The sequence below is a fragment of the Panthera onca genome, chromosome B1 (genome assembly GCF_046562875.1).
Source record: "Panthera onca isolate mPanOnc1 chromosome B1, mPanOnc1 haplotype 2, whole genome shotgun sequence".
Taxonomy (NCBI): Eukaryota; Metazoa; Chordata; class Mammalia; order Carnivora; family Felidae; genus Panthera; species Panthera onca.
In genome coordinates this window covers 90026202-90052635 of record NC_138342.1, presented here as the reverse complement: position 1 = coordinate 90052635, position 26434 = coordinate 90026202, and the positions used below count along the sequence as shown (strand labels likewise).

Sequence of the window (26434 nt, the reverse complement as noted above, 5' to 3'; positions counted from 1 at the left end):
CTCAAAGTTCCATAAGACAAACATAGAAAAAGGGAAAAATGTGTTATGTAAAAAATCTGTTATGTCTATCATGTAAAATATCATTTCTGGATCCCTGTGAAATGAAATAAAAACTTATTACTTATGTAAAAGGACTAAATTTACCTAAAATGCCACAAACAGAATATGACATAATTAATAAATAGACACAACTTATATTGCATTATTTTAAGGAAAAAAATCCAGCAAGATTCATACATTTTTTTTTTTTAAAGGTAAAAGTTAGTGGTCATACAAGGTATAAACAGGAATAACTAATTTTCAAGAATGAGTCCCTAGAGAGTTCCTTTATGGAGCTATCCAAAGGATTATTCAATTTTTAAAACAAAACCAAAATGTTTAAGAAATTCAAGAATTAGACACTCCCATTTTGAGACTTCAGAAACCAAGCCTTAGGAAAACAGCACAATTTAGGAATGTTGCCATCTAGTGTTCACCTTTAGAATTGGCCCCATAAAATTAATGTAATCTAAACAGATTATTTTAGAACGTAGTTAAGATCTTGTGACTCTTGAAATTGGAGCCAGAGATCAAGAGAGAGTTTCCTTAGGTAAATCAGAATTTTTTTTTAATTAAGAAAGAAGGAGTTTACTAAAGATGTGTGTGTATATACATGTGAGGACAGCAAATGAATGAGAATAGACAATGGAACGAGAAAAAGGCGAATACACAGGATCCTTTAGGGAGAATAAAAATGTGAGGAAAAGGTTGAGGGTAAAATCTTTGAAGAGGTAGGAGAACAGAGCAACTGGTAATTGAAATGTATTGTATGTGAACTTAAAAAAATAAAATGTATTTTGTGTTTACAACTGTTGAGGGATTTTTTTAGATAATAAAAGCTACCACTTGAGTGTTTAGTGAGTGCCAGAGATTCTAAGTGCTTTTCATGTAATACATGTTTGACTTCTATAATTACTCTGTTAGTATCTCCCATTTAAAGATGAAAAATTGAGGTACAAACTGTGATTTGTCTAAACCCAAAGGGCTGGCTCCAATGTCCATGTTCTTAATCCATGTGTTATTCCCCTTTCTTTCTTTAAAAAAAATGTTTTTAATGTTTATTTATTTTTGAGAGAGAGGGAGAACACAGAACGGGAGGGACAGAGAGAGAGGGATACAGGATTCAAAGTAGGCTCTGCACTGACAGCAGAGAGCCTAACATGAGGCTCGCACTCACAAACCATGAGACGATGACCCTAGCTGAAGTAGGGAACTTAACTGACAGCCATCAGGTGCCCCTGCTCTTTCTAAAATAAGTACAGGGGTGCCTGGGTGGCTCAGTCGGTTAAACCACCAACGTTTGATTTCGGCTCAGGTCACGATCTCATGGTTCATGGGTTTGAGTTCCGCACTGGGATCTGTCCTGACAGTGCAGAGCCAGAGGCTGCTTGGGATTCTCTCTCTCCTCTCTCTGCCCCTCCCCTGCTTGCACTTTCTCTGTTTCCTTCAAAAACAAATAAACTTTAAAAAAATAAAATGAGTACAGAATTTAGACTGAAGTCACTATATAACATTAGCCAGAAAGTTTAGTTTTATTATTTTTATTATCTGGAGCTGGTGTTAGCACCAATAAACTCATCCAACAAGTGCTTGGTTTTCCCTTTTACATCTATGCTATACTCTTGTCAAACTTCAGTATATATACAAATATTACAGTACTCTAGTCTTATTTGTAAAGTATGTTTATTGACTTCTTTAGTAGTAGTGGTCAACTTTGTCTCCTCCACTCGATCCTCTTTCTGATCACCAACCCAATTTTGGTCACTATTATGAGTTGAACTGTGTCTCACCCCCGATTCGTATGTTGGAGTCCTAACCCCCAGTACCTCAGCCTTATATTTACAGATAAGGTCTTTAAAGAGGTAATTAATTTAATTGAGGTCATTATGGTAGCCCTAATCCAGTATGACTGGTGTCCTTTTAAGAGGAAATTTGGACACAGATGGTTACAGAGGCAAGACCGTGTGAATGCACAGAGACAGCTATCTATGCCGCTATCTGTAGGCTGAGGAGACAGAGGCCTCAGAAGAAGCTGCCCCTGCCAACACCTTGGTCTCAGACTCTAGCTTCCAGAACTGTGAGAAAAATAAACTTGTGTTGTTTAAGCCACCCAATCTGTGGAGGTATGGCAGTTTATTATGGCAATACTGGCCAACTAATAGAGTCACTGTATTAATCGGGTCTTAGTTTGACAAAATACAAACACCCTTGCTAGTTTAGAAAGAAAAGAGAGGGGTGCTTGGGTGGTTCAATTGGTTAAGCATCTGACTCTAGATTTCCGCTCAGGTCATGATGTCACAGTTCATGAGTTTGAGCCCCGCATCAGGCTCTGCACTGTGTTAGCTCGGAGCCTGCTAAGAATTCTCTCTACCTCTCCCTCTGCCCCTCCTCCACTAGTTGCATGTGTGTGTGTATGTGTGTGTCTGTGTGTGTCTGTCTGTCTCAAAATAAATAAATAAACTTAAAAAAATTAAAAAGAAAAGAGACATTTCTCAAAGAAAAGTAGATAGCTCAGAGAATCGTTAGAGGACTAGAGAGCCAGATTGGGAGGCTATGCGCTTCAGAACAACGCCTGAGCCATGCTGTGAGATTGTGCCGGTAACAGCTCTGATGAAACCAGATGCTGTAGTGCAGGCCACTCACTCTCCACCTGAGATGCCAGAACTTCTATCTTCTGATCATGATGTAACTGGGGCCCACGGGTGCAAGAGCGCCTGGCTCCAGGGATCCGAAACAAACCAGGTTAGGCTCCTTGCTGCTGACAAAATCCAAAGGCGGAGAGATGAGTAATAGTGAAAGAAGAAAGGAATTTACTTCGGTGAGGCCAATGTGGGGAAGACAGGGGATTAATAATGTCTCAAAGACTGTCTTCAAATACTTCTAAATTTACATAAGGAAAAGTTTGGTGGGTATATGCAGGTGGCAGTAAAGGTCAGGTAGATCATTGCCTTGAGGTCAGTTATTGCTCGAGGGGTGGTTTGGGTTCCCATCAGAGACACTTTGCCCAACAGGTCCTTTGACTGAGTTAAAAGTTAAGCTGGAAAGAACTTAATCACTTAAAAAGTACAGAGGTCAAAATGAAGGCAGTTAAAGTCCTCTTTCAATGAAAGTTAACATTTAAGCTGTCACCTTGGCAAAAACAAACAAACAAAAAAGGATTTCTTGCAGTCCTTGTCTAGTCATGTAGCTCGTTTCTGGTTTGATGTCTCACTGGGGTGTGTGTGATTGGAGAAGCCTCTACTCCATGCCTGCAACCCAGCTGTGAGTTGAGTGTGGGAGAGTGAGTATTCTGACTTCCGCCTTGTGCAAGTGGATCAAAAGGCAGGAAAATGCCCAGAGAAAGGGTTCTTGAGAGGTGGTGGTATACCGGAAAAGGCACACAAAGGGAATCAACTTCAAAACCTCAGTAGTATGATTCTTTGACTAGCTGCTCAGGTAGTACATTTCTCTGAGACCTAGTTATTTCCATAGTCCTTAACCTTTTCTTGAATCTGTTTTTATTTTCACTGGATAAGACTCTCCCTGGTCTAGAATTGAACTATTAAGCGCAAATAGCTGGCCCCCTCACCCCACTTACCGTGTACTCTTTTGTAAGAAATAAAAAAAAAAAATAGGTAGGTTAATATGAAGATGTTGGTTGCCAAATGTTCATTTATACCACCTTATATTGGTACAAGAATCCCCAGCTTTCCTCAGTGAGTCATTCCTTCCCCCTGTCTTTCTCTGTGGTTTTGTGGGGATAACATCCCTACTCTGCTACTCCTGCCTAAGTTCCAGAAGACTTATGGTTCAGTTTGGCCACAGAACATACCACATACTGTCCCTCCTCCCCAGCCCTGTGATTAGTTTAGAATAGGTAGGCACAGTGTCTGGGACAGACTAATGAGACTCAGTCCCAGGTCACTTCCTAGGGCTTTTTTTTGGTTCTTCTCTTCTGTGGTTGCTAGGCTAGGACATAAGCCTTGGAGTTGCTGCTGACCAAACTGATGTTTCTTGATAAAAACTTTCCTGAGTGTAAAGATGACACAGAGGAAAATAGAGCCAAGGAATAGATAGGAACGGTCCAAGTATCCCTTGAACACCTAGAACCAGCTGTGCCAATAATCATTTTCAGCTTAAATCCATTTAAATGATTTCAGTAGCTTTCAAACAAAAGACTTGACTAATTTTGTTAGTTAAATAAAATAGTTAATTGCTGGGGCACCTGGGTGGCTCAGTCGGCTGAGCACCTATTTGACTCGTGACTCAGGTCGTGATCCCACGGTTCATGGGATCGAGCCCCCAGTCAAGCTCTGCTTAAGATTTTTCTCTCTCTCTCTGCCCCTTCCCCACTCATGCTTTCTCTCCCTCTCTCTCACTTTCTCTCTCTCAAAGTAAATAAATAAACATTTAAAAAAAGTTAATTGGTGGGGCGCCTGGGTGTCTCAGTCAGTTAAGCATTCAACTTTGGCTCAGGTCAGGATCTCGCAGTTTGTGAGTTCAAGTCCCACTTCGGGCTCTGTACTGACAGCTTAGGGCCTGGAGCCTGCTTCAGATTCTGTGACTCTCTCTCTGCCCCTCCCCCACTTGTGTTCTGTCTCTCTCTCAAAAATAAACATTAAAAAAAAAAAAGTTAATTGGTAAGCATAGATTTTTCCCTGAAAATTCTGCTTTAACAAACATTTGTAGTACCTCCTACTCAATGTCCAAATGAAAAAAACTTGGCCTTGTTTTTATACAAACTGTGTATACCCACCCCATTTCCCCCCTCCCCAGACATACACACACACATACACACACACACACACACACACACACACACAGAGTAAGGGAAAATAGAGTAAATATATCAAAGATTTTATTCATCTTGGGTTCCTCTCTTTAGAGAAAATGACCTTTGTAGGATTTGATGAGAGATAAAACATACTTGCACATATTTTGTTGTATCTTTGCTTTGTCCAGATTAACTCTTGAATGTAATAGAGAATTATTTTTCTCTTTCTTGCAACCCAGTGTTTGGATGTCAGCATAATGTTAACTGCATTTATTTTGTTTCTTTTTAACATGTGTGGCTTCATTCTCTTTAGGTTTGGCCTTTTAGTCCTTCCCTACATCTGATTATTCCAAGGTAAATGCTGGAGCGTATATACATATTTGACAGAGGAGTATTACACTTTCATCTCTGGGTCTTCTATAAGAATTTGTGAGTTCTATCAAGTAACAATAGTACTCTGCTCTACTTTGTTTCATCTTTTAGCTTGCAATGCCTGGTTTTAACTGTCCTTTGTCTTCCAATCAGAAATCAGATCCTGCTATACTAATCTTAAGAGCAACTGTTATATTGAAGGAAAGAGACCACTGTCACCAGTTTATATCTTTGGAGGAAATATTTCATTAAAGGTACTATGCCTGAATATTTATGGACTCTGGTTCTCCAGTTGCGTTTCTGCCTAAATTACAAACCGAGACATAAATAGGGGCCCTAGAGAAACAATAGAAATAAGCACTGTCTTAGTCTGTTTGGGTTGTTATTACAAAATATCACAGACTGGGGGTATAAACAACAGACATTTATCTCTCACAGTTCTGGAGGCTGTAAGTCTTAAGGTCAAGGCTACAGCATAGCTGCCTTTCAGTGAGGGCCATTTGCCTGGTTCATAGCTAGTGCCTGTTTGTTGTGCACTCACGTGGTGGAAGGGGCTAGCGATCTCTGTGGGGTCTTTTTTATAAGACACTAATCCCATTCATGAGGGCTCCACCCTCACAACCTCAATCCCTTAGGGCCCCACCTCCTAACACCATCACCTTTGGAGATTAGGATTCAACATGTGAATTTTGGGAGGACACAAACATAGCAAGCACTAGGACACATTAGTGGGAAGAGATTTGTCCCTGATACTCCACAGTGCCTTCTTTTATTCCAGTTTTTCCTTTAACAACATTAACTCTGTGTTTTATTGGACATACTGTCATTGGACATACTGACATAGTGTGTCTTTTCATATCATCTTGAAATGTGTTCTCATAATTCCAAAACAAAAACTTACTCCTAAATATTTAAATTCTTATTCTACAACTCTGCTTTTATGAATTTCATTTACTAAAATATCTGTATGGAATGATTTTCACGTGACTATCTGGAAGTTGTGTCCAATAAAGTCAACCGAGAATACAACTGCTATGTAAGAAGTGAAGAGCTCTGATTTTAGGATCCTATGCATCTTACGTTGCTAGCCTGCTCAACCTAGAAAGGGACGGATACTAAGGTGGGGGTGATTTCTTGCTATTACAACATAATAACACAAGGTTTGGGCTTCTGATTGGCTTGTTTGAAATGAATGCATGGGTTTCTTGGAATCTTACCTCACAAACACTCAAACCAGTGTGGCCAACTCAGTATTCTGGACACCCAGGGAGAAAAGAATTGGGGATGAGGGGGGTGGCAGAGAAGAAGGAAAGAGAAAAGGAGGAGAGAAAGAGAATTGTGTTGAACATTTTATCTTTTGTAAATAATTAGTGTCCCCAAGCTTGTAAATAAGGATAATATTCCCTGACTGACATTAGGATCTTGTTTTAATATTAGGAATTTATAATTTCCTAATTGCTATTGATATTTGCAGGCTAACTGGAGCAGATGTGCTTTTAAATTAGATTTGCCAATTATAAACAAATGGATGCCTCAAATTCAATTCAATTTTTTCTTAGTTCCTTATTGTATGAAAGTATTCTAATTTTGTTTACCGCAAGAAGTATATGCACAGTTAAATTGGCATTTCTGTGATTAAATATTTCAAAACTTCTTTTATTTGATTTTTAATTTTTACTGAGAAAATGGTGATTTCCAAAATTAAAAGAAGGCAAGTGATTATAGTAAACAGTAAAATTCTTTAAGTATTTATAAATAAATACCTGTATTTTCTTTAAAATGGGTCATTTCTGAAAGATACCTATATTTATAAATACAATTTAGTCACAATATTGCACTTCATGCAATAATTTTTCAAATTATTTATATATACATTTAAAAATTTATTTTTGAGAAAGAGAGAGAGAGCACGCATGTGCACAAATGGGGGAGGGGCAGAGAGAGAGGGAGACACAGAATCCAAAGTAGACTCCAGCTCTGAGCTGTCAGCATAGAGCCTGATGTGGGGCTCGAGGTCATGAACCGTGAGATTGTGACCTGATCCAAAGTTGGATGCAAAACCGACTGAACCACCCTAGAGGCCCTCAAATTATTTATATATTTTTGTTTACCTATCTAACAAACTACTTCAAACAGCGGCTTAAAACAACCACCATTTATTATGCCTCACAATTCTGTGGATTGGGATTTGGCTATGGCTTTCACTACTAGGACTAGAATGTCCAGGTTGATTTCTTCAACTCACATGTCTGCCATTTTAGCTAGGATGGATTAAATGATGAGGTTTGCCTCATATATTTCCATTGTGGTCAGATATTTGGGGCTTTGGTTCTCCCTGTTGGTCAGATTCCTTGGTCTTTTCCATGTAGTATCAGAGCCTCTCTTTCTCCATGTGACCTCTTCATACTGTAGGACTTTGGGCAAGGTAGCCAGATTTCTTAAATTGTCAGGCTCAAGCCTGGAATTGACCCAGTCACTTCTGCTACATTCTATTAGCTAAAGTGAGTCATAGCGTCAGCCTAGATTCAGGGTGGAAGAAGAGCACACAAGGAGGTGAATACCAGGACAGGTGTTCCTCAGGGGAGAGGAGGTACTTTGTGGAGACTAGATACTACAGCACATGTGTCCCTTGACAACATCATTTTCTGGAAATTCCGTTGTAAAATTGAGTATTTCTCAGGGTGTATCTTTCATGTAATCTGAGGCTTAAGAAATGCTTTTCAGAAAAGAGAACCTGGTTTAAAAAACTTGAAAGACAGTGCAAACAATAGTCCTTCTCTTGAGCTTATAATGGCATGCTAAAACCAGTTCGGATTTTCCCGTATAAAAACTTAGTTTAACCCACATTTCCCACACATTTAAGTGCATTGAACTGTGCCTGGCATTTAGTAATCACTTATAAATATTTGTTGAATCAGATTTATCATAGGACCCTTTTCCACAAAACACATGTTGATGGTTACAAAGAATTAATGTTTCCAACAGAAGGAACTTTGGGAAAATAGGTCTATTATGTAAGAGAAGGGTACATGATTCTGAGTTTCTTCCAGACCTACAACCCCCATCTAGCTGCTTTCTAATGAATTAATTGTTGTATCTTAGACTACAGAACCCCACCTCCTGGTTGCAGGCAATTAGACTCCAGATAGACACCTGACCTAGAGGCACCTGTCTGCAGGCTGGCCAGCAACTTAAAAGATATCCTGGCATGGGAGCTTTTACCAGTAGGAATAGCCTAAATTGGATTGTGATAAGGAGATCCAATTAGATCCCTGTCACTTGGATAGTTTGTGAGAAAATCAGTTAGTTGGTAGAGGTGGAAGTAGTAGAAGCAGGAGTAGAGAATAAATAAGTTTCCATTCTACAGAGCACTAGGGTGCTATATTTTTTTCTTATCCTATTTGTGTGGCTGCTGAAAGCTCCTCTTCTTTCCCTTTCTTCCCCCATCTTTAGGATAAAGCCCTGTTAACTAGGGTAGTCACCTATGTCTCCATTTCCTACTATCTGAAAGAGCCTAATTAGTACATCATGTCAGGGAGTGAGACCTATATATTCTTATTCAGAATAAGAAAACAGTGTGTTCTATTGCACAGTCAGGGGAGAAGCGCCAGTATGACATGGCCTTTTGCAAGCATGCAAACACAGCAGGAGCTCCCACCAGTGGGGCCAACGACAGGTAGGACAGAGTCAGCTGGCAAAGGACCTGCTCAGTGTTTTCAAATGTTGTAGGAAACTCTTTGATCAACAGCTGCAGAGGAAGCTGGCTACAGGTGAGGATTTTTCTTTAAAGAATCTCAGAAATATATGGTGAAAATTCTAGTCTGGACATGTTATTTTTCCCCATTGACTACCAGAAAGGAAAATGAGAAAATTAATTATAGGAGGAAGGTGCAGGTGGAAGGAAAGAGCACATGGACACCAGGGAAGCTGGAATTGTGCAGATTTCACTAATTTCTAAAGCAGGGTTCTTCTAGGGAACAGTGGAAAACGAGGAGAAAGGTTTGCTGGCCACTAGTCTAAGGCTATGTTGCAGTCAAAATGCAACCACTCCCTACGGTACTAGGAGAGGAGTGGGGAACAGCATCCAGAAAACTCAGTTTATGTCCACAGAAATGCATGTCTAGAACATCAGTGAGATGATGTAGGATACTGACAGGAGATCCAAACAGCAAGTTACTCAGTGGGCATGGCCACAATTCTCATGAGGCAGAAGTAAGTTGAGATGCCAGGAATAAACAGAACTTGCCTGCTGTTGTCCAGACAAGCTCAGTGGATGCCCAGCATTTGGGGATTTATCAAAAGAGAGAAACATGTTTGCTTTGGGGTGTCAAGATTCTTTTTTGTTTTTTGATAAATACTCTATTTTTTAGTATATGTGCTTCTGAAGCAAGCACAATAGTCTTTATTTTTTAAAAATAGCTTTATATTTACAGGTAAATGAAACAGGTGGTACAGAGTTCCCATATATCCCCACACTCAGCTTTCCCCATTGTTTAGCATTTATCTTTGTATGAGACATTGTTACACTTAATGAATCAATACTGATGCATTGTTATTAACTAAAGTCCATGGTTTATTTGGATTTCCTTAGTTTTTAGGTTTTTCCCTGATTTCTTTTTCTGTTCTGGGCCCCTCTCCAGGACACATTACATTTAGTTGTTTCATGTCTTCTTAGGTTCCTCATGGCTGTTACAGTTTCTCAGACTTGCCTTGTTTTTGATGACTTGGGCAATTTTGAGAAGTACTGGTGAGGTATGTTGTAGGTTGTCTGTCTAATGGAATTTGCCTGATGTTTTTCCTCATGATTCGACTGGGATTTTGGGTTTCCAGAGGAAGATCACAGGGGTAAAGTGTCATTTGCATCACTTCATACCAAGACTGCACCCCGTCAACATGATTTATCACTGCTGATGTTGATCTTGCTTACCTGGCTGAGGTAGTATTTGTCAGTTTTCTTCACTGTGAAGTTACCCATTTGCTTTCTATTTCCATAATGTAGAAGAAGGGGGTACAGCCCGTATTTAAGGAGTAGAAATTTATGCTCCCTCTCCTTGATATTTGAGTATCTACATAAAGTATTTGGAATTCTTCTGCATGGGAGATTTGTCTCCTTTCCCCACTCATTCATATATTCAATCATTTATTTGTCAGTTTGGACTCAGAGATGTTTATTTTATCCTTTGATAATCCTATATTACTTTATTTATTTTGTTCCTCAAATTTTTCCAGCTTTGGCTGTTGGGAGATCTTTCATTTGGCTCCTGTGCTCCTTTGACAGACCTGCATAAATATGGTATTCTGCTGTTTTTTGTTTTTGTTTTTGTACTTCAAAAACACTCTGGGGGCTCCTGGGTGACTCAGTCAGTTAAACCCCTGTGTCAGGCTCTGCCCTGACAGTGCGGAGCCTACGTGGGATTCTCTCTCTCCCTCCCTCTCTCTCTGCCCCTCCCCTGCTTGCTCGCTCTCTCCCCCCTCCTCTCAAAATAAATAAATAGACTTCAAAAAACAAAAACAAACAAAAAGCACTCTGACACTCCGAGATGTTCCAGGCTCATCTTACGTGTTTCTTTGCTTGTCCTAGAATCAGCCATTTCTCCAAGAAACTCTGGTTCCTTTTACTGGAAATGGTATTAGAAACCAAGATCTGGGCATTAGGTATACTCACTGCTACTGGGATATTGTTTCTTTTGAGCCCTCTCAGCTTCCAGAGCAAAGTAACATATGTACATCACTTATGTATATGCCCATATCTATAAATATTTCTATATGTAATCATCTACATCTGTATTAAACTAAACCTGAGTTATTACAACGTCTCCATTCAAATCCATTACCAAATCCATTACCTCCTCCCATCCAACCCCCACCTCTTGTTTATATGAATCTCACTCCAACGGTGAGAAACTTGGCTCCTACTTTGTGCCATCCACTTGTTTAATTCCCTTGCACATGTACAGCAGCATCAGAATTGTTAACCTGTCCCCTGATGGGGAATGACTTTACCAACTAGTACAGTGATTATGTGCAGTTCCTTTTATTTTTTTTTAATTTTTTTAATGTTTATTTATTTTTGAGACAGAGAGAGACAGAGCATGAGTGGGGGAGGGGCAGAGAGAGAGGGAGACACAGAATCTGAAGCAGGCTCCAGGCTCTGAGCTGTCAGCACACAGCCTGATGCGGGGCTCAAACTCACGAACCATGAGATCATGACCTGAGCCGAAGTCAGACGCTTCACCGACTGAGCCACCCAGGCGCCCCTACAATGACTAAATTTAAAAAGACCAACCTGTTGGCAAGAATGTGGAGCAACTAAAATTCTCATGCACTGCTGACAGGAATATAAAATTGTACAACCACTTTAGAACATGGTTTTGGCTGTTTTTCAAAAAAAATTAAACATACGCCAGCCATCCTTCTGATACTGATATGCCTAGGTATTTACCCAGGGGGAAAGAAAGCAGATGTCCACACAAAGACTTGTCTATGAGTGTTCATGGCAATTTTATTTGCAATAGCCTCAAACTGAAATTACCTTCAACAGATGAATAAACAAATCATGGTATATACATGTTGTGAGTTTAGCTAAGCTACTCCGTGATATTCTGCCTTGGCACCTATTTTGTTTTCCCAAGGGACCTGCAGGGACCTTAAACTGACACTAGTCCTTCATGCAAGCATATACCCTAGACAATAGCCTGCAGAGTCACAAGCAAAAGTAAGTTCCTGATATGACTTCCCTAACTGCCCTTGTGATCAATAGTCTCCCCGACCTCCCAGCACTTTCCCCTATGTGTCACTTAGATGACCCCCCCCCCACCCCAACAGAGCTTACCCAAACCCTGCTCTCTTTGATTTGAATGGATCAGTTTGGGCTTAGCCTGGGAACCCCAGAGCATTCCACCTGGGGATCCTAACAGAGGCACTTGCCCCACCGAGTCTTGCCTCTTTCTCTGCCTGCACCCTGCCTAGCATGGCCCTTCCAAGTGAGCCATGTATTTCCTCAAGGACCTATGAGTAATAAACTTCTTTACTTCACTGTCGTTTGTATTCTGTTGTTGAGCCACAGCTCACCATCCAGCACCCTGTGCTCTGCTTAACAAATGTTAATTTAATGAAATCATAACACGGTACAATGGAATACTTCTCATCAATAAAATGGAATAAACCATTGATACACGCAACAACATGGATGAGTTTCATCATGATTATGCTGTAAGAATCTAGGGAAAAGAATATATGCTGCATTTGGTGCTGCTTCCCATTACTTATTACTCAGCTACTTTCACAGAAATTATTAACACAAAGTTTCACATATAGTGAAGTGCTTGAAGATAACTTGTGATTTTTATTAAATTGTTCTCAGGTTCAAATGACACCTAAATTAAGAACATAGAATCATTTTATTTTTATTTTTTTCAGTGAGACAGAGAGAGCAAGTGTGCACAAGGTGGGGAAGGGCAGAGGGAGACAATCCTAAGCAGGCTCCATGCTCAGCAAGGAGCCTGACAAGGGGCTCAATCTCATGAATGTCAGATCATGACCTGAGCCGTAATCAAGAGTCAGATGCTTAACCAACTGAGCCGCCCAGGTGCCCCAAGAACCCAGAATAATTTTAGAACCGGAAGAATTCCTTAAGATGAATTTATCCAATTGACTCCCCACCCCTGTCTCCACCCCAGAAGTTACATGATTTACCTGTCTAATTAGAAAGCCTAGAATTTTAGCAAGTTGTTTCCACTCCCTGTGAAAAAGATCTCCTCTGAATTATGAACAAACCATAATTCTAAAATATAACAATTTTTAGTAGCTGGTCTTATGAAATTTATTATTTGGGGGCTTTTTTCCTAAAGAAACAAATGACAATAATCACAAGGAAATGCTTTAGATGAAATTGATCAGTGAAGTTTTAGGGATTTTTTTCAGCCCTATTTCTCTTACCTTGTTCTTTTTAAATTTTTTTTAATGTTTATATTTGAGAGAGAGAGAGAGAGACAGAGTACAAGTAGGGGAGGGGCAGAGAGACAAGGAGACACAGAATCCAAAGCAGGTTTCAGGCTCTGAGATGTCAGCACAGAGCCCTATGCAGGGCTCAAACTCATGAACCACAAGATCGTGACCTGAGCCAAAGTCAGATGCTTAATCGACTGAGTCACCCAGGCACCCCTCTTATCTTGTTCTTTATTCAATCAAATCCCCCTGGTGGAGAAGATATGCCTTACATACCTTCATGTATCTTCCCCACATAACGCAAAATGTGAAGAAATGGAACTGCCTCGACTAGAGAGGTAATTTCTCTACAAACTGATCTCTTGGCAAGCCCCAGAGACTTGTAGTAAGTAGGAGGAAGAGAATTTTCCAGAATCTGCAGTGATTCCTTCCAGACGGAAATAAAATATCCTGGCCTGCTTCCAAATTGCTGAGAAACTGGTGGGGATTTAACTAACAATAGGAAGCGTGGAGGGTGAATAAGATCCTACTGCACATTGCCTTTGGCTTGTGCAGCAACTTAAAAAACATTTTTTAAATATTTATTTACCTACATTTTGAGAGAAAGAGAGTGAGCACAAGGCAGGGAGGGACAGAGAGAGAGAGGGAGACATAGAATCTGAAGCAGGCCCCAGGCTCTGAGCTGTCAGCACAGAGCCTGACATGGGGCTTGAACTACAAACCGTGAGATCATGACCTGAGCCAAAATCAAGAGTTGGATGTTTAACCGACTGAGCCACCCAGGTGCCCCACTTGTGCAGCAACTTTTAAATTCTGTTTATCCCAGATGACCTTCTGAGACTGATGCTCCAATACTAGTGAGGTAAGTGATGGTATTACCAAGCTTATGTAACTATTACCCTTTTACTGGGAGTACCTGAAAGGGTTAAAGTACACTTTGCTCTGGGTTTCCCAATTTTTATAGCTCTTTGGTTTAGATTAAAATATTTGATTTGCTCTTCTCAGTTTTGAATGACTTTTGGAATATTCAAGGTTACGAGGGATAGTATCTCAGATATCTAGGAATGCACATTCATTATTTAGAGCAGTAGTCCTCAGAGTATGGGTCCTCTCTTGCTAATGGCTTTGCCTCATATTTACCTTAGAGAATAAAGTCCCTCAGTGGAAAGTCCCTCATCTTCCACCTCCTATACAATGGGTTGGCATCTGTGCCTATCTTCTCCCTTTACTGTATTTTGCAGGAATTACCTACTCCCTGTCAAAGGTCCATCTTCACTTGTGCCCTGGATTCCAACCCTCAAGGGCTTCCATCCATCAGTCACCTTTGCTCTTTGTTGGGTCATTCTCATCAGCATACAATTTGCTCTGGGTTAGCCTTTTTTTTTTAAATATCCTACCTTGATTCTGTATTGTCTTTCAGCTATGTCTCATTTCTCTTCTTCTTTTTTAAGCCAAACATTTTTAAAAAATTTATTTTGAGAGAAAGAGAGAGAGAAGAGGCAGAGACAGAAGGGGGTGGGGTGGAGAGAGAATCCTAAGCAGGCTCCATGCTATCAGTGCAGAGCCTGATGCAGGGCTCAAACTCACCAACCATGAGATCTTGACCTGAGCTGAAATCAAGAGTCAGAGGCTTAACTGACTGAGCCACCCAGGTGCCCCTAAGCCAAACATCTTAAGGGCTGTTCCTACATGCTCACTTCATTTGACCTCTAATTTAGTCTTAAAAATTTTTTTGTATGTCTATGTCAAAATTATATATCCAAATAGTTTACAGCCAAATAATTCTATAAGGAATTTTAAGACAAAGAGCAAACCCCTGGTCATCTTCCTCTCTTCCCCCAATTTTCCTGCCCTAGAGACTCTTAAATCTTTCAGGTAAATCTCTTGGTACGTATCTCCATATCTTGAAATAATAGGTGTATTGCTATTCTTGGTCTTTATGTTTTAGGCAGTATCTATTGGTTTCACACCATAGAAAATGAAGATTTATCTATCCCTCTTTCTTCTGGCACACATGCGCACGTGCACACACACACACACACACACACACACACACACACACACTTCTTTCATCCCCTTAACCACTCCATGTGGTGATACTGCAATTTTGTTAAGGTTTTATTCATAGTTTATATTATTATGACCAAGTATGTGTGATTTAAAGCTTAGCCAAGTAGTAAAACTATTACCATTCTTCCTTTCCACCATGATAGTAGTACTCTGGAGATAGTTTCTTTTTTTCTCTTTCTTCGTGTGTGTGTGTGTGTGTGGCTTTCTTTGTAGAGTTCTTTATTTTTTTTTCTCTTCTTAAAAATAAGTAGCCTCTTATGTGAAAAAGAAAAAGTAGAGAAATGCACCCATGCTTTTTTTTTTTTTTTTAAGGAATACTTCATTAAATGGTTATAGCAAATACTTTTGGTGCTGCATGCATATTCCCTCAGCCCTTGCTATTGTAGAAGATATCATCTTGACTTCCACATGTGAATATACCTCCATTTCTTTGCATGAAGGCTTTCTTTGGGACCAGTGCCCTCTCTACCTATGGGCATTGCAATCCAAAATTCCAAGGGATGAACACTCTTCTCCCTAGGCGGCATCCTTGAATAACGACTCCCCAGCTCTCTCCTCTCAGGTAATATATTTTGAAGCATGTGTTCAACACTGTTTCTTAGAGTTACTCAGTGGGATTAAACTGAGTTACTCATAATGGCTGCTTTATTGACTTCCTTCATGTATCATGTTCCCACTCTACCAATGGTGTTTCTTGGACTCACCTCCCAAATAAATAATTTGTACTCAAATCCTTCTTTCCATGTCCTGCTTCTTAAACAACACAAACTAAGATAATGAGTGCTGAGTATTTCTTGTTATATCACATTTTAAGGTACATGATGTCTGGTGTCCCAGTTTTAGAAGATGCTAATATTGATAAGTGGGTGCAGATGGTACCAGCCTGATCCCTCCATCATAAAATTCCCTTTCCTGCCTGTATTAGTCAGGTTTTTCCAGACAAGCAGAACCAACAGTATAGATAGATAGAGATTTACTATAAGGAATTGACTCACGTGATCATGGAGGATGAGAAGTCTCAAGATCTGCAGTTAGCAAGCTGGAGATCCAGGAGAACTGATGGTATAGTTCCACTCCAAATCCCAAAGCCTGAGAATCAGAAGAGCTGATGGAATAAGTTCCAGTCTGAAGGATAGCAGGCTTGAGACCCAAGAGCCAATGTTTCAGTTCGAATCTGAAGGCAGGAAAAGACCAATGTCTTAATCAAGGAAGTAAGGCAGGAGTTCCCTCTTACTTGCAGAAGAGTCATCTGTTTAGTGTAATCAGGCCTTCAACTGATTAGATGAGGCCCACCCACATTATGGAAAGCAATCTACTTAGTCTACTGATTCAAATGTTAATCTCATCCAGCAGTACCCTCACAGAGTCACCCAGAATAATGTTTAACCAAATATCTGGGCACGCTGTGAACCCATTCAGGTTGACACACAAAATAAACCATCACACTGTCTTCCACCTAATACTTTTAGCAGACACTAATGATTATTGCCTATGTTAATTGCCTCATCAGGTGCTTAAAATGGTGATTTTTAAATGCCAACATTCTTTCTGCATTTATTAACTAGAATTCTATCAGTATGAACCTTTCCTCATCAGCTATTTGATTACTCTGAAATACAGTTTGTACAGAAAGGCTGTGATAAATTTGTCCTTTTTGATGACTTACTTTTCTTTTTTTTTTTTTATTAAAAAATTTTTTTTTTTTAACGTTTATTTATTTTTGAGACAGAGAGAGACAGAGCATGAACGGGGGAGGGTCAGAGAGAGGGAGACACAGAATCTGAAACAGGCTCCAGGTTCTGAGGCGTCAGCGCAGAGCCCGTCGCGGGGCTTGAACCCACGGACAGTGAGATCGTGACCTGAGCTGAAGTCAGACGCTTAGCCGACTGAGCCACCCAGGCGCCCTGATGACTTACTTTTCTAAGTAGTTATCACTAATACAACCACAAACTCCTTGTCAGTTGTCTGAATCATTTTCAGTATGGTCATTCCCATCAGATGCTATATTAATTTTATCTTCCTAAACTAGGCTCTCCAAGGGCCTTCTGACTTCTTGGAGAGCCTTCTAATTATCCTCTAGACCTGGTACATGGCAGTCATTCTCAGATCTTCCTTCACCATAAATCTGGGAATTCCTTTTGACTGTTTCCTGTGTGGAAACGTCTATTTTCTGAATGCCCTCTTTCCATTAGCTGGAGCACATCCTCCAATATTTCCTTGAGAAAGGGTGTATGATAATTCCAAATTCTAGGTGGGAAATGCCTTTCTTTTGGAACTCTGAAGGTATTGTTCTATTTATCTTCTAACTCTCAGTGTTTTTCTTAGTACCTTCAATTCATTTTCACTCCTGATTCTTTGTTTTTGAACTGTCCTTCTCCTTCGAAGTTTGTAGGATTTCCAGGCAACAGTACTATGCATTGTACATTCAATTTCTATCTTTTGAGCTGGACATTCAGGGAAAGACTCCAGTCCTTCACTTCTAGGAAATTTTGTTTAATGGTTTACTTAGTTATTTCCTCCTATGATTTTTCTCTTTCTGGAATTTCTAATATGTGGATGTTGGATTTCCTGGACTATTCTTTTAAAAATTCTATTTCTATTTTTTGGGGATTTTGCTCTGCATTCTGGAAGCTATCTTCACCTTTTCTTCCATTTCTGTTATCTTGTTTTTAATTTGCAAGAGCCTCATTTTAATTCTGAATACTTGTGGCATTGCCATTTCACTGATAAATCCTTCAATATGTAACTCTAAAATTACTCCTTTAAAAAATATAACAATGTTATTATCACCAAAAAATGTAAGTCCTTACTATCAAGAATCCAGGTACCCTTCAAATTTCCTCTATTGCTGTATACATTAAAAATTCTTCTCTATGTGAGTCAGTCGTGAAATAAGTTTCATATGGTTCAATTGCTTAATACCTCTCTTAAGTTTTCTTTTAATCTTCAGTTCTTCATTTGTTTTTTTTTTTTTTTTCCTTCTCCTTTTAATTTAATTATTGAAGAATCAGGTCCTTATGTAGAGATTTCCACAGTTTGGATTTGGCTGCTTGCATTTATGGTGATTTTACATCTTTCCTCTGCATTAACTGTAAACCGGTAATCAGATCTGAAGGCTTGATTAGAATCAGGGTTGAATGTAAGGGGCATTAATACCACAGGAGGCAAAGTGTCATCAGGAGGCAAAAAAGTTCTGATGTCCTTTATTGTCATGATGTTAGCAGCCATGAGCAGCATTGTCTTTATACATTATTTCATTAGAAGGTACAAAATGGTGATATTATAATTCCATCTTTCCTTCATCTATTAGCTGTATTTCTACAAAGAGAACTTCCTCTCATCAACTTTTTTCGTTACCTTACTTACAGTTAGTGCAGAGAAGGCAGGGTAAATTCTTTCCTTTTATTTATCAGTTTCAAAATAATGAGTTGGCTCACTAGCATCCTCCAAGGGTGGCAATGAGTTGTCTTTAATTATAATCATTATGAACACGGACATTTAAACATATTTGGTTTATTTCAATACCTTATAGTTATTATCCCTTTAGTGCTCTAATCTAATTGTACCATCTTTGACAGGAGAAAACTTCTTAAAGTTGGCTTCTGAGTCCTTTTGACATAATTCTAGTGGGATTTTTTTGTTGTCTGTTCAATCCTAGTGTTTTTTGATGATTTCCTTGTTTCTGGTTTGACAAGATGTTGCAGGCTCATTTGCATGACTGATGTCTGGAATCATGAATTTGAACTGAGAGTATCAATATAAAGTCATGATGTATTTTAACCCTAAAAATGTCTTTCGTTGGGAAAAGCTCACAAATATGGACTGAGAAGCAAGGAGTACAACTAAAAGCCCAGACTGTGATATCTTTATACCATTTCCCTTTAAATACCATTTCCTAGGACTCCTTGAAGAAATGGCTGGGGCGCCTCGGTGGCTTAGTCTCAGATCATGACCTCATGGCTTAGGGATTTGGAGTACCCCATGCGCTGTGAGCCCAGAGGCTGCTTTAAGATTTTCTTTCTCTGTCCCTGCCCCGCTCTTTGAGAGTTGAGAATTATATCGAAATTCAATTCTATATACAGACTTCAAATTAAACACCCCTTAGAAAAAGCTACAGGGAACCACTGAATTGACATTTTACATGGTCAAGTAAACAAGGTTGGATTTAAAATTTTAGAAGGACCACTCTGACAGCAATTCAAAAATGGAGTAACATGCGTGTGAGCAGCAGCCGCACAGGTGGAGGGTGCTCAGTTAAGGGGATTAGTTGTTATTCATCTTGGATAGGGAGAAGGCCTAACAAACGACAGTAACTGTGAGGGAAATAGACTGATTTGCTAGTTATTGAGAAGCAGTACCCTCAGGTCTCAGTGATTGAAGATGATGTGGTGGGGGGCGTGTGGGAGGGGGCAGGTGCAGAGTACTATTTCTGTGCCCGCGGCAAGCTTTGGAAAAGTCCTTAGAATGGAGGGGTGGGGGGAGTAACTCGTGGAGGAAGTCCTCCCCCCCACCCCCATTTTCCTATGAACTGGTCCTATATTAATTAGGTGAATTTGAGAATGTCCTGCACAGGTGGGCAGTCTACCCTTTGGTAACCAGCAGCCCTCCCTAAGCCTGGATTTCAGTCCTCTAAGACTTCTCGGAAAAACTAATAATATAGGGGCCCTTTTGGCCTAGCGGTTGAGAATTACTGGACAGAAATCTCCTGATATGAAGCGAGGTCGCCAAGTGGGGAAGAAAGCACCTTGCAGATGACCGCTAATCCCAGTCGAGATATTAATTACTGATGACCAAGGAAGGGGCATTGACTGTTTCTTGAAGTTACGCGTTGAGCAGAATTTTAAAGCCACCAAGCGGAACGTGTGGAGAATAAGCTGTTCAGTAAATCATTTCTTCCCTTTGCGAGGCTGGAAAATCCCTTTTTAAATGTGGCCAGGGTGGCAAGGATACAGAATGGGCAGACAGAAGACTGGTGGCCGCGCTTATGGAGGAAAAGTCAGAGGGGCAAGAGACTCCATCAATGTCTCTTCCCAGCCAGCATCAGCTGCAGGGAGCCCGGAACCTCCCTTGCCCTTCCGTGTGGGTGGCCCGCGCCTGGGACTTGGCTCCAGCCTCAGCGCCTGCGCAGCACAAGGCGTCAAGCCCGGGAGACGCTAGGAAACTTCCACGACTACCTTCCCAGGCCCCGCCCCTTCCTCAGAATCAAGAGGGAGGAGCATCGTGCGCGCTCGCACCGTTGCAAGCGCCAAAACCCCACCCCCAGCTCCTGCCTAAGGTTCTGGCCCGCCGCTTCGCCCCTCCCCACATACCTCTGCTCCAGATCCATTTCGGAGGCGCAACCAACGCGCCACGCAGTAGGAGGCACGAGCACGAGCGCGTGCGTACGTAAGCGCGCGCCGACTAGGGCGCAAGGAGGCCCCGCCTTTTCGTCCCGCCCCGCCCCCGTCGGCCTCTCCTCCGGCTACTCTCCTGGCTTTTAGGATCCCGGCACCCGCGCGCGCTCTGCAGCTATGGAGGTACCTGGGAGCCTGTGCAAGAAAGTCAAGCTGAGCAATAATGCGCAGAACTGGGTGAGTCGGGGCAGAGAAGCGAAGGAGGCTCTGGGAGGCTCTGGTTGCAGCTCGTTCCGGAGCCGCTCCTTCCCTCCCGCCTCCTCTGCATCCTCCCTGGAGCTCGGGGGATGGTACCCGAGGCCCGCGGCGCCTTCCAGCTGGGGCGGTGGGGGGTGCCAGACGGGCTGGCGCGGGGGGGGTCTCGGGCTGGGCGCTGTGTGCGGTCCGACCCACCCTTCGTGGGAAGAATGCTCCCTTACCGTGCTCCTCGCCTCAGATGAGACCTCGAAGAAAATCTTTCGGGAATGAGCTGACGGCTACGGAAGCGTGCACCCCCGACAGGGGATGCTTCCCGCATCTCTTGGAGTGGCCAGAAGGTCTGCAGAGGAGGCGAAGGCGGGCGCATTTTCATTGCGTTCGTGGTTTTCCTTGGCTCTGCCAGTGCATTTATCCCAGGTTTGGATCCATCGCCACGTCTTTCCATTTGCGAGTTTCAGTGTGAAGGGAGAGTACCCAACAATGTGGCCATTCATGAGTTGAGACTGCTCTGAACTGAGGTTCTTTGTGGCTCAGTATTAAATCGGAATGTTTGACAAATAACATGGAGTTTTAAGGACTCGATTCCTGGAGACAGTAAGGTATGGGTAGACTAATGGTTTATAACGTTTAGCAAGGACTGCCAATTGGATTTGATGGTTAAGTGCTGTCTCCTCAGGAGGTTGTTTCCTTCCTTATTTCTTTGATGAGAAACAGCCTTAAGATATTGTAAGTATAGAGCAGATTGAGGTGGGGGAGGGGGAGGTGGTGTCCAACTTTGGAGTCAGGAAAGGCGCTGGTTTTAAGTTTAGATGGGTTTTTATTTCACAGCACAATCCGATCATGAGGCTTAATTTTAAATGCAACCTCGTAAATCATCATTAACCTTGATGAGTTAAAAAAAAAGCCATTTCAGGCAAATACTCATTTGATGTGAGTTTATCGTATCTGTTGTTACTTAAGATTCTCACCTGATTCCTTTCTTCTTTTAATTATTTAATCTTCTGTGATAAGGAGGGAAAGGAATAAAAGGTGAATTAGAACATTGGAAAGAGCACTGGACTACTGGCCTGGTCTCTGGTTCCAGCTTTGCCATTTAGTAGCTGAGTGAACTTGAGGAAAAACATTCTATTTCTTTAACCCTTAGCTGTCTTAACAAGGGTGTAATAGTGTGCACTTCTCTAGGTTGTTTCAAGGAGCAAAGAAGATAATGAATTTTAAAGTTCAGTGAAACCACTACCATGTAACTTGGTGTGGCTCTTGTACCTCATGGTATTTTTTAGTTGGTGAAATAAGGTTGGCTAAATTAGGGTATTTACAGATGATTTCATTTACACCGTCCATAATTTATTTTTTAACTGCCAAATAGGTGTTCATTCTTTGTAGAGACCTTTGCCACTGATGGAGAAGATGAAAAATGAGGACTCCATGCTTTCCGGCCAGTTGCTCATGGCCTGGTTGGGGCTGGAAGTGGCATTTGCCAGGTGATGAGTATCTCAGACCACAGTGACTAGTGCAAGACATGTTTTATCGCAGTTTAGAAGGGAGATTAGTTTATCCTAAATGTTTGGGGAAAGTTTATGGAGGAGAAATGTGCCCAGATTTGTGAGGCAGAGAGGAACTGTATGAATAAAGGCTGGAAATAAGAATTAATAATAATACTATTTTTTATAGAAACAAGGAAACCTTGTTTAACCACTCTGGAGAATTTTTACAGAGGAGTGGAGAGAAGTTTGAATGGGTTAGGGTGGGGCTAGGTTATGCAGTTGTTAATGTTAGCTCAGTTAAGACTTGATTCCTTGGGAGATTTTTGGTGAGGCTAGAATTTTTAATTTTCTGGGCCTTATAAGTCTTTTTTTGCCCCAATAGAGAACATCCGTCATATTTTCCTTTCACATACTGAAGTCAGCTGATACACACAAGTGTGAAGAACCCATACTCCTTTAAAATTTCCATCACATGATGAAATTGGATTTCCAGGAAGGTTGGGCTACTGAGGAAATTAGATACTGTTAGAGCCTAGATGTGGAAGTCTTAGAAAACATAGGGTTATAGTGAGGTCTAAATGAACTAATAGATTTAGAGCATGCTGGTACATGAACACTGTTTAAGTTGTTCTTGGTATTGATTTATCCGATGCGAGGGTGCAAAGGGCCGGGTTAAAGCACCTGTGGGAATAGCAGAATAGGTGCATTAAAAACACACAAGGAACTCTCTGACCCTCCCCCGTTCATGCTCTGTCTCTCTCTGTCTCAAAAATAAATAAATGTAAAAAAAAAAATTTATAAAAAAAAAAAAAAAAAAAAAAGAGGGGCACCCTGGGTGGCTCAGTCGGTTAAGTGGCTGACTTCGGCTCAGGTCACGATCTTGTGGTCCGTGAGTTCGAGCCCTGAGTTGGGCTCTGTGCTGACAGCTCAGAGCCTGGAGCCTGTTTCAGATTCTGTGTCTCCCTCTCTTTCACCCTCCCCCGTTCATGCTCTGTCTCTCTCTGTCTCAAAAATAAATGAATGTAAAAAAAAAAATTTATAAAAAAAAAAAAAAGACACACAAGGAAGAGTAAGAAGGAGCTGACTGACTAACTAGAATTAGGGAATGAAAGAGGGAGGCGTGTTAAAAGTTGGATCCTGAGGTTTTAATCTTGAGAAATGGGGAGAAAAGTTGTGCCGTGCTGGGAAATTGGGAAGTAGGCTGGAGGCTGGGGTAATGCTGATAAAAGTTAAACACTGAAGGAGAATTTACTGTGTGCCCAATACCGTTTTAAATGTCTTACTTAAGTTAACTTACTGAATTTTTGCAACATTTCTGAAGTGGATATCATGAGAGAGAGTCATTTAAAGCTGCCTGGGCTCAAATCTGGGCTCTGTTCTTTACTAACCACATAACCTTTGGCTAGTCACTTGATTTCCCTGTGCTCACCTGTAAAATGGAAGCGTTGGTCTCACTGGGATGTTGTGAAGATTTAAAGGAGCTAATATATGAGAAATGCTTACAGTGCCTGGCATATAGTAAATGTTGTGTATAGTTCTTATTTTCACAGTTATCCTATTTATTACAAGTAGTATTTCCATATTATAGATGAAGAAACTGAGGCACAGCGATGTCATAGAGTTTCTTAGTGGTGGATCCAATTTTAAGCATGCTGCACACGCGAGACAGCTTTTAGTAGATACGCTCTCCATAGGAATATAGTGAGAGCCACATAATGTAGTTGAAAACTTTCTAGAGGGTCCATTGAAGAAAAAAAACAGATTGAAATAAATTTGATTAATGTCTTTTATTTAACCCAACATATTTAAAACAGTCATTTCAACATAAATGTAACTTCAATACTATCATAACATAAAATTACTAAGATATATTACTTAAGGGCGTATTTTACACTTACACATCTCAGTTCAGACTAGCCTCATTTCGAATACTCAGTAGGGACACGTGGACAACATGATAGAGACTGAGGTGGGTTAAGATTGGAAATAAAGATTTGATGATTAAATTTGAGTTAGAGAATGAAGAGAAAAATGAGAGACTAAGTCCTAAGCTTTGGGTAGTATCTCCTGTGAAGGAACAGGTAAGAGAATGGGCTTCATGAGAGCTAGGAAAGACCTAGGAAAATATAATGTTCTGGCATTGGGGAGCATTATTTAGTATTAGAGGGAGATGTCTCCATACATCTACAAGAATGGTTAAAGAGAAATCAGGAATAAACTTGCTTCATTAGCTTCCTCATACCTCAGTCTGACAAAGGATCAGATGTAATGCATTTCATTCTCCATCTGACTGAACCTTTCTATACTGAGACCAGCTTTTTTCTTTTTTTTTCTTTTTTTAGGTTTGTTTATTTTGAGAGAGACACAGACAGTGTGAGTGGGGGAGGGGCAGAGGGAGGGAGAGAGAATCCCACGCAGGCTCCACGCTCAGTGCAGAGTCTGACATGGGGCTGGAATTCGTGTAACTGTGAGATCATGACCTGAGCCGAAACCAAGAGGACACTTAACCGATTGAGCCACCCAGACGCCCCGATGTGGGACTAGCTTTTATCTGCCCTTAGGAGTGTGTGAGTTGGGCTGAGGGAGATGTGGGGCACTCAGTTTAGGTCTAGGGGTTACTCACCCATTTGGTAGAATCATGTTGGGTTGAATTCCTTGCTTGGACCTGCCTTACTGGGGAGTTGGAGCCTCCAGCCCACAGAGTGGTCTGACATTCAGAAGCAACCTGTAGTCTCATTCTGGTTTGCCTTTCCATACCCCTATCTCCTGCTACTCCCCAAATTTCCATAGCTCCATATCTCCAGCCCCAACTTTTCTTCTGTACCTTTCATCCTCATGGTTTTACACAAGCCTTTCCTTGTGCCTGGGCTGCATGTTAACCTTTGTCACTTCCTAGAATCTTCGCAGAGCTGTGGGCTTGTTTATCATACAGTGGCCCTCCCTCCTGTGTGCGCACACTCTTACACATTGCTGAATTGGGTATGCACCCCTGTATTATGTATTATGTATTATGTATTATGTTGCATGCTGCCACTATCACGTATTATGTAGCGATATTTCATTACAGATGTTTTGTGTCTACACTGAGCTTCTCACATAACAAGATGGGGATAAGGAATATGGTACATAGTAAGCTTGGGTGCTTCAGACATTAAAATCCTTAGATAACATTAATATCTCTGCACAGCTTTAGAGAATATGCTTCATATGTGGTAGGATTCAAATTATAGTTTGTCACTTACCACCTGTGTGATCTTGGGCATATTACCATAATATGTCTGTGCCTCATTATCCTCAAAGGTAATGATGTGAATAATAAGATACAGCTTATGGTGGACCTATATCTCCACTAGGAGATAGTGCATATCTCCTAGGGTTATAGTGGGGTTTATTTTTTTAAGTTTATTTATTTTGAAGGGGTGCCTGGATGTCTCAGTCGGTTAAGCGGCTGACTTCAGCTCAGGTCATGATCTTGCGGTCTGTGGGTTTGAGTCCTGCGTCGAGCTCTGTGCTGACAGCTCAGAGCCTGGAGCCTACTTCCGATTCTGTGTTTCCCTCTCTCTCTGCCCCTCCCCTGCTTGCTCTCTGTCTCTCTTTCAAAAATAATAATAAACATTATAAAAAAATTTTTTTTAAAGTTTATTTATTTTGAGAGAGTGTGCACATGCACACATGAGTGAGGGAGAGGCAGAGAGGGAACCCTAAGCAGGGTCTGTGCTGTCAGCACAGAGCCCCGTAGGGGTGGGAGTGGGGGTAGCTCCATGTAACAAACCGTGAGATTGCAACCTGAGCCAAGATCAAGAGTTGGATGCCTAACCAACTGGGCCACCCAGGTGCTGCTATAGTGAGGTTTAAGTAAGTATATTTGAAATACTATGGTGATACCTGGCACATGAACAATATTTAAGGTGTTGTTCTTATTTTTTATTATTAATTTTTATTTTTTGAGGTGGGGGGAGGAGGGACAGAGAGAGAGAGAGAGAGAGAGAGAGAGAGAGAGAGAGAGAAAATCTTAAGCAGGTTCCACGCCCAGTATGGAGTCCCATGTGGGGCTTGATCTCGCAACCGTGAGATCATGACCTGAGCCGAAATCAAGAGTCAGGTGCTTAACTGACTGAGCCACCCAGGTGCCCCTTGTTATTATTTATTCATCAAATATTTAACACCTACTCTGTGTG

The 26434-nt window shown here is 41.1% G+C and overlaps 1 protein-coding gene and 1 long non-coding RNA gene across 3 annotated transcripts in view; one reads left to right on the top strand and one right to left on the bottom strand.

Moving 5' to 3' along the window:
* Positions 1–272: 272 nt before the first annotated feature.
* Positions 273–20549, bottom strand: LOC132692227 (uncharacterized). Its single transcript, XR_009616242.3, has 3 exons — positions 20491–20549; positions 16177–16355; positions 273–2794 (listed from the first exon to the last, which is right to left on the bottom strand). It is a non-coding gene; the product is annotated as an uncharacterized LOC132692227 (long non-coding RNA).
* The window catches only part of PAPSS1 (3'-phosphoadenosine 5'-phosphosulfate synthase 1), a 104356-nt gene continuing 98438 nt past the window's right edge, over positions 20517–26434 (top strand). Inside the window, exon 1 of one of the 2 annotated variants that reach the window (XM_060654485.3) lies at positions 20517–20751. In XM_060654485.3, the coding sequence (XP_060510468.1) occupies positions 20692–20751 (60 nt within the window). In that variant the 5' untranslated portion in view covers positions 20517–20691. Of the gene's footprint in view, positions 20752–21348; positions 21372–26434 lie in introns of those variants that run through there. The other variant, XM_078445833.2, reaches the window with a different exon arrangement.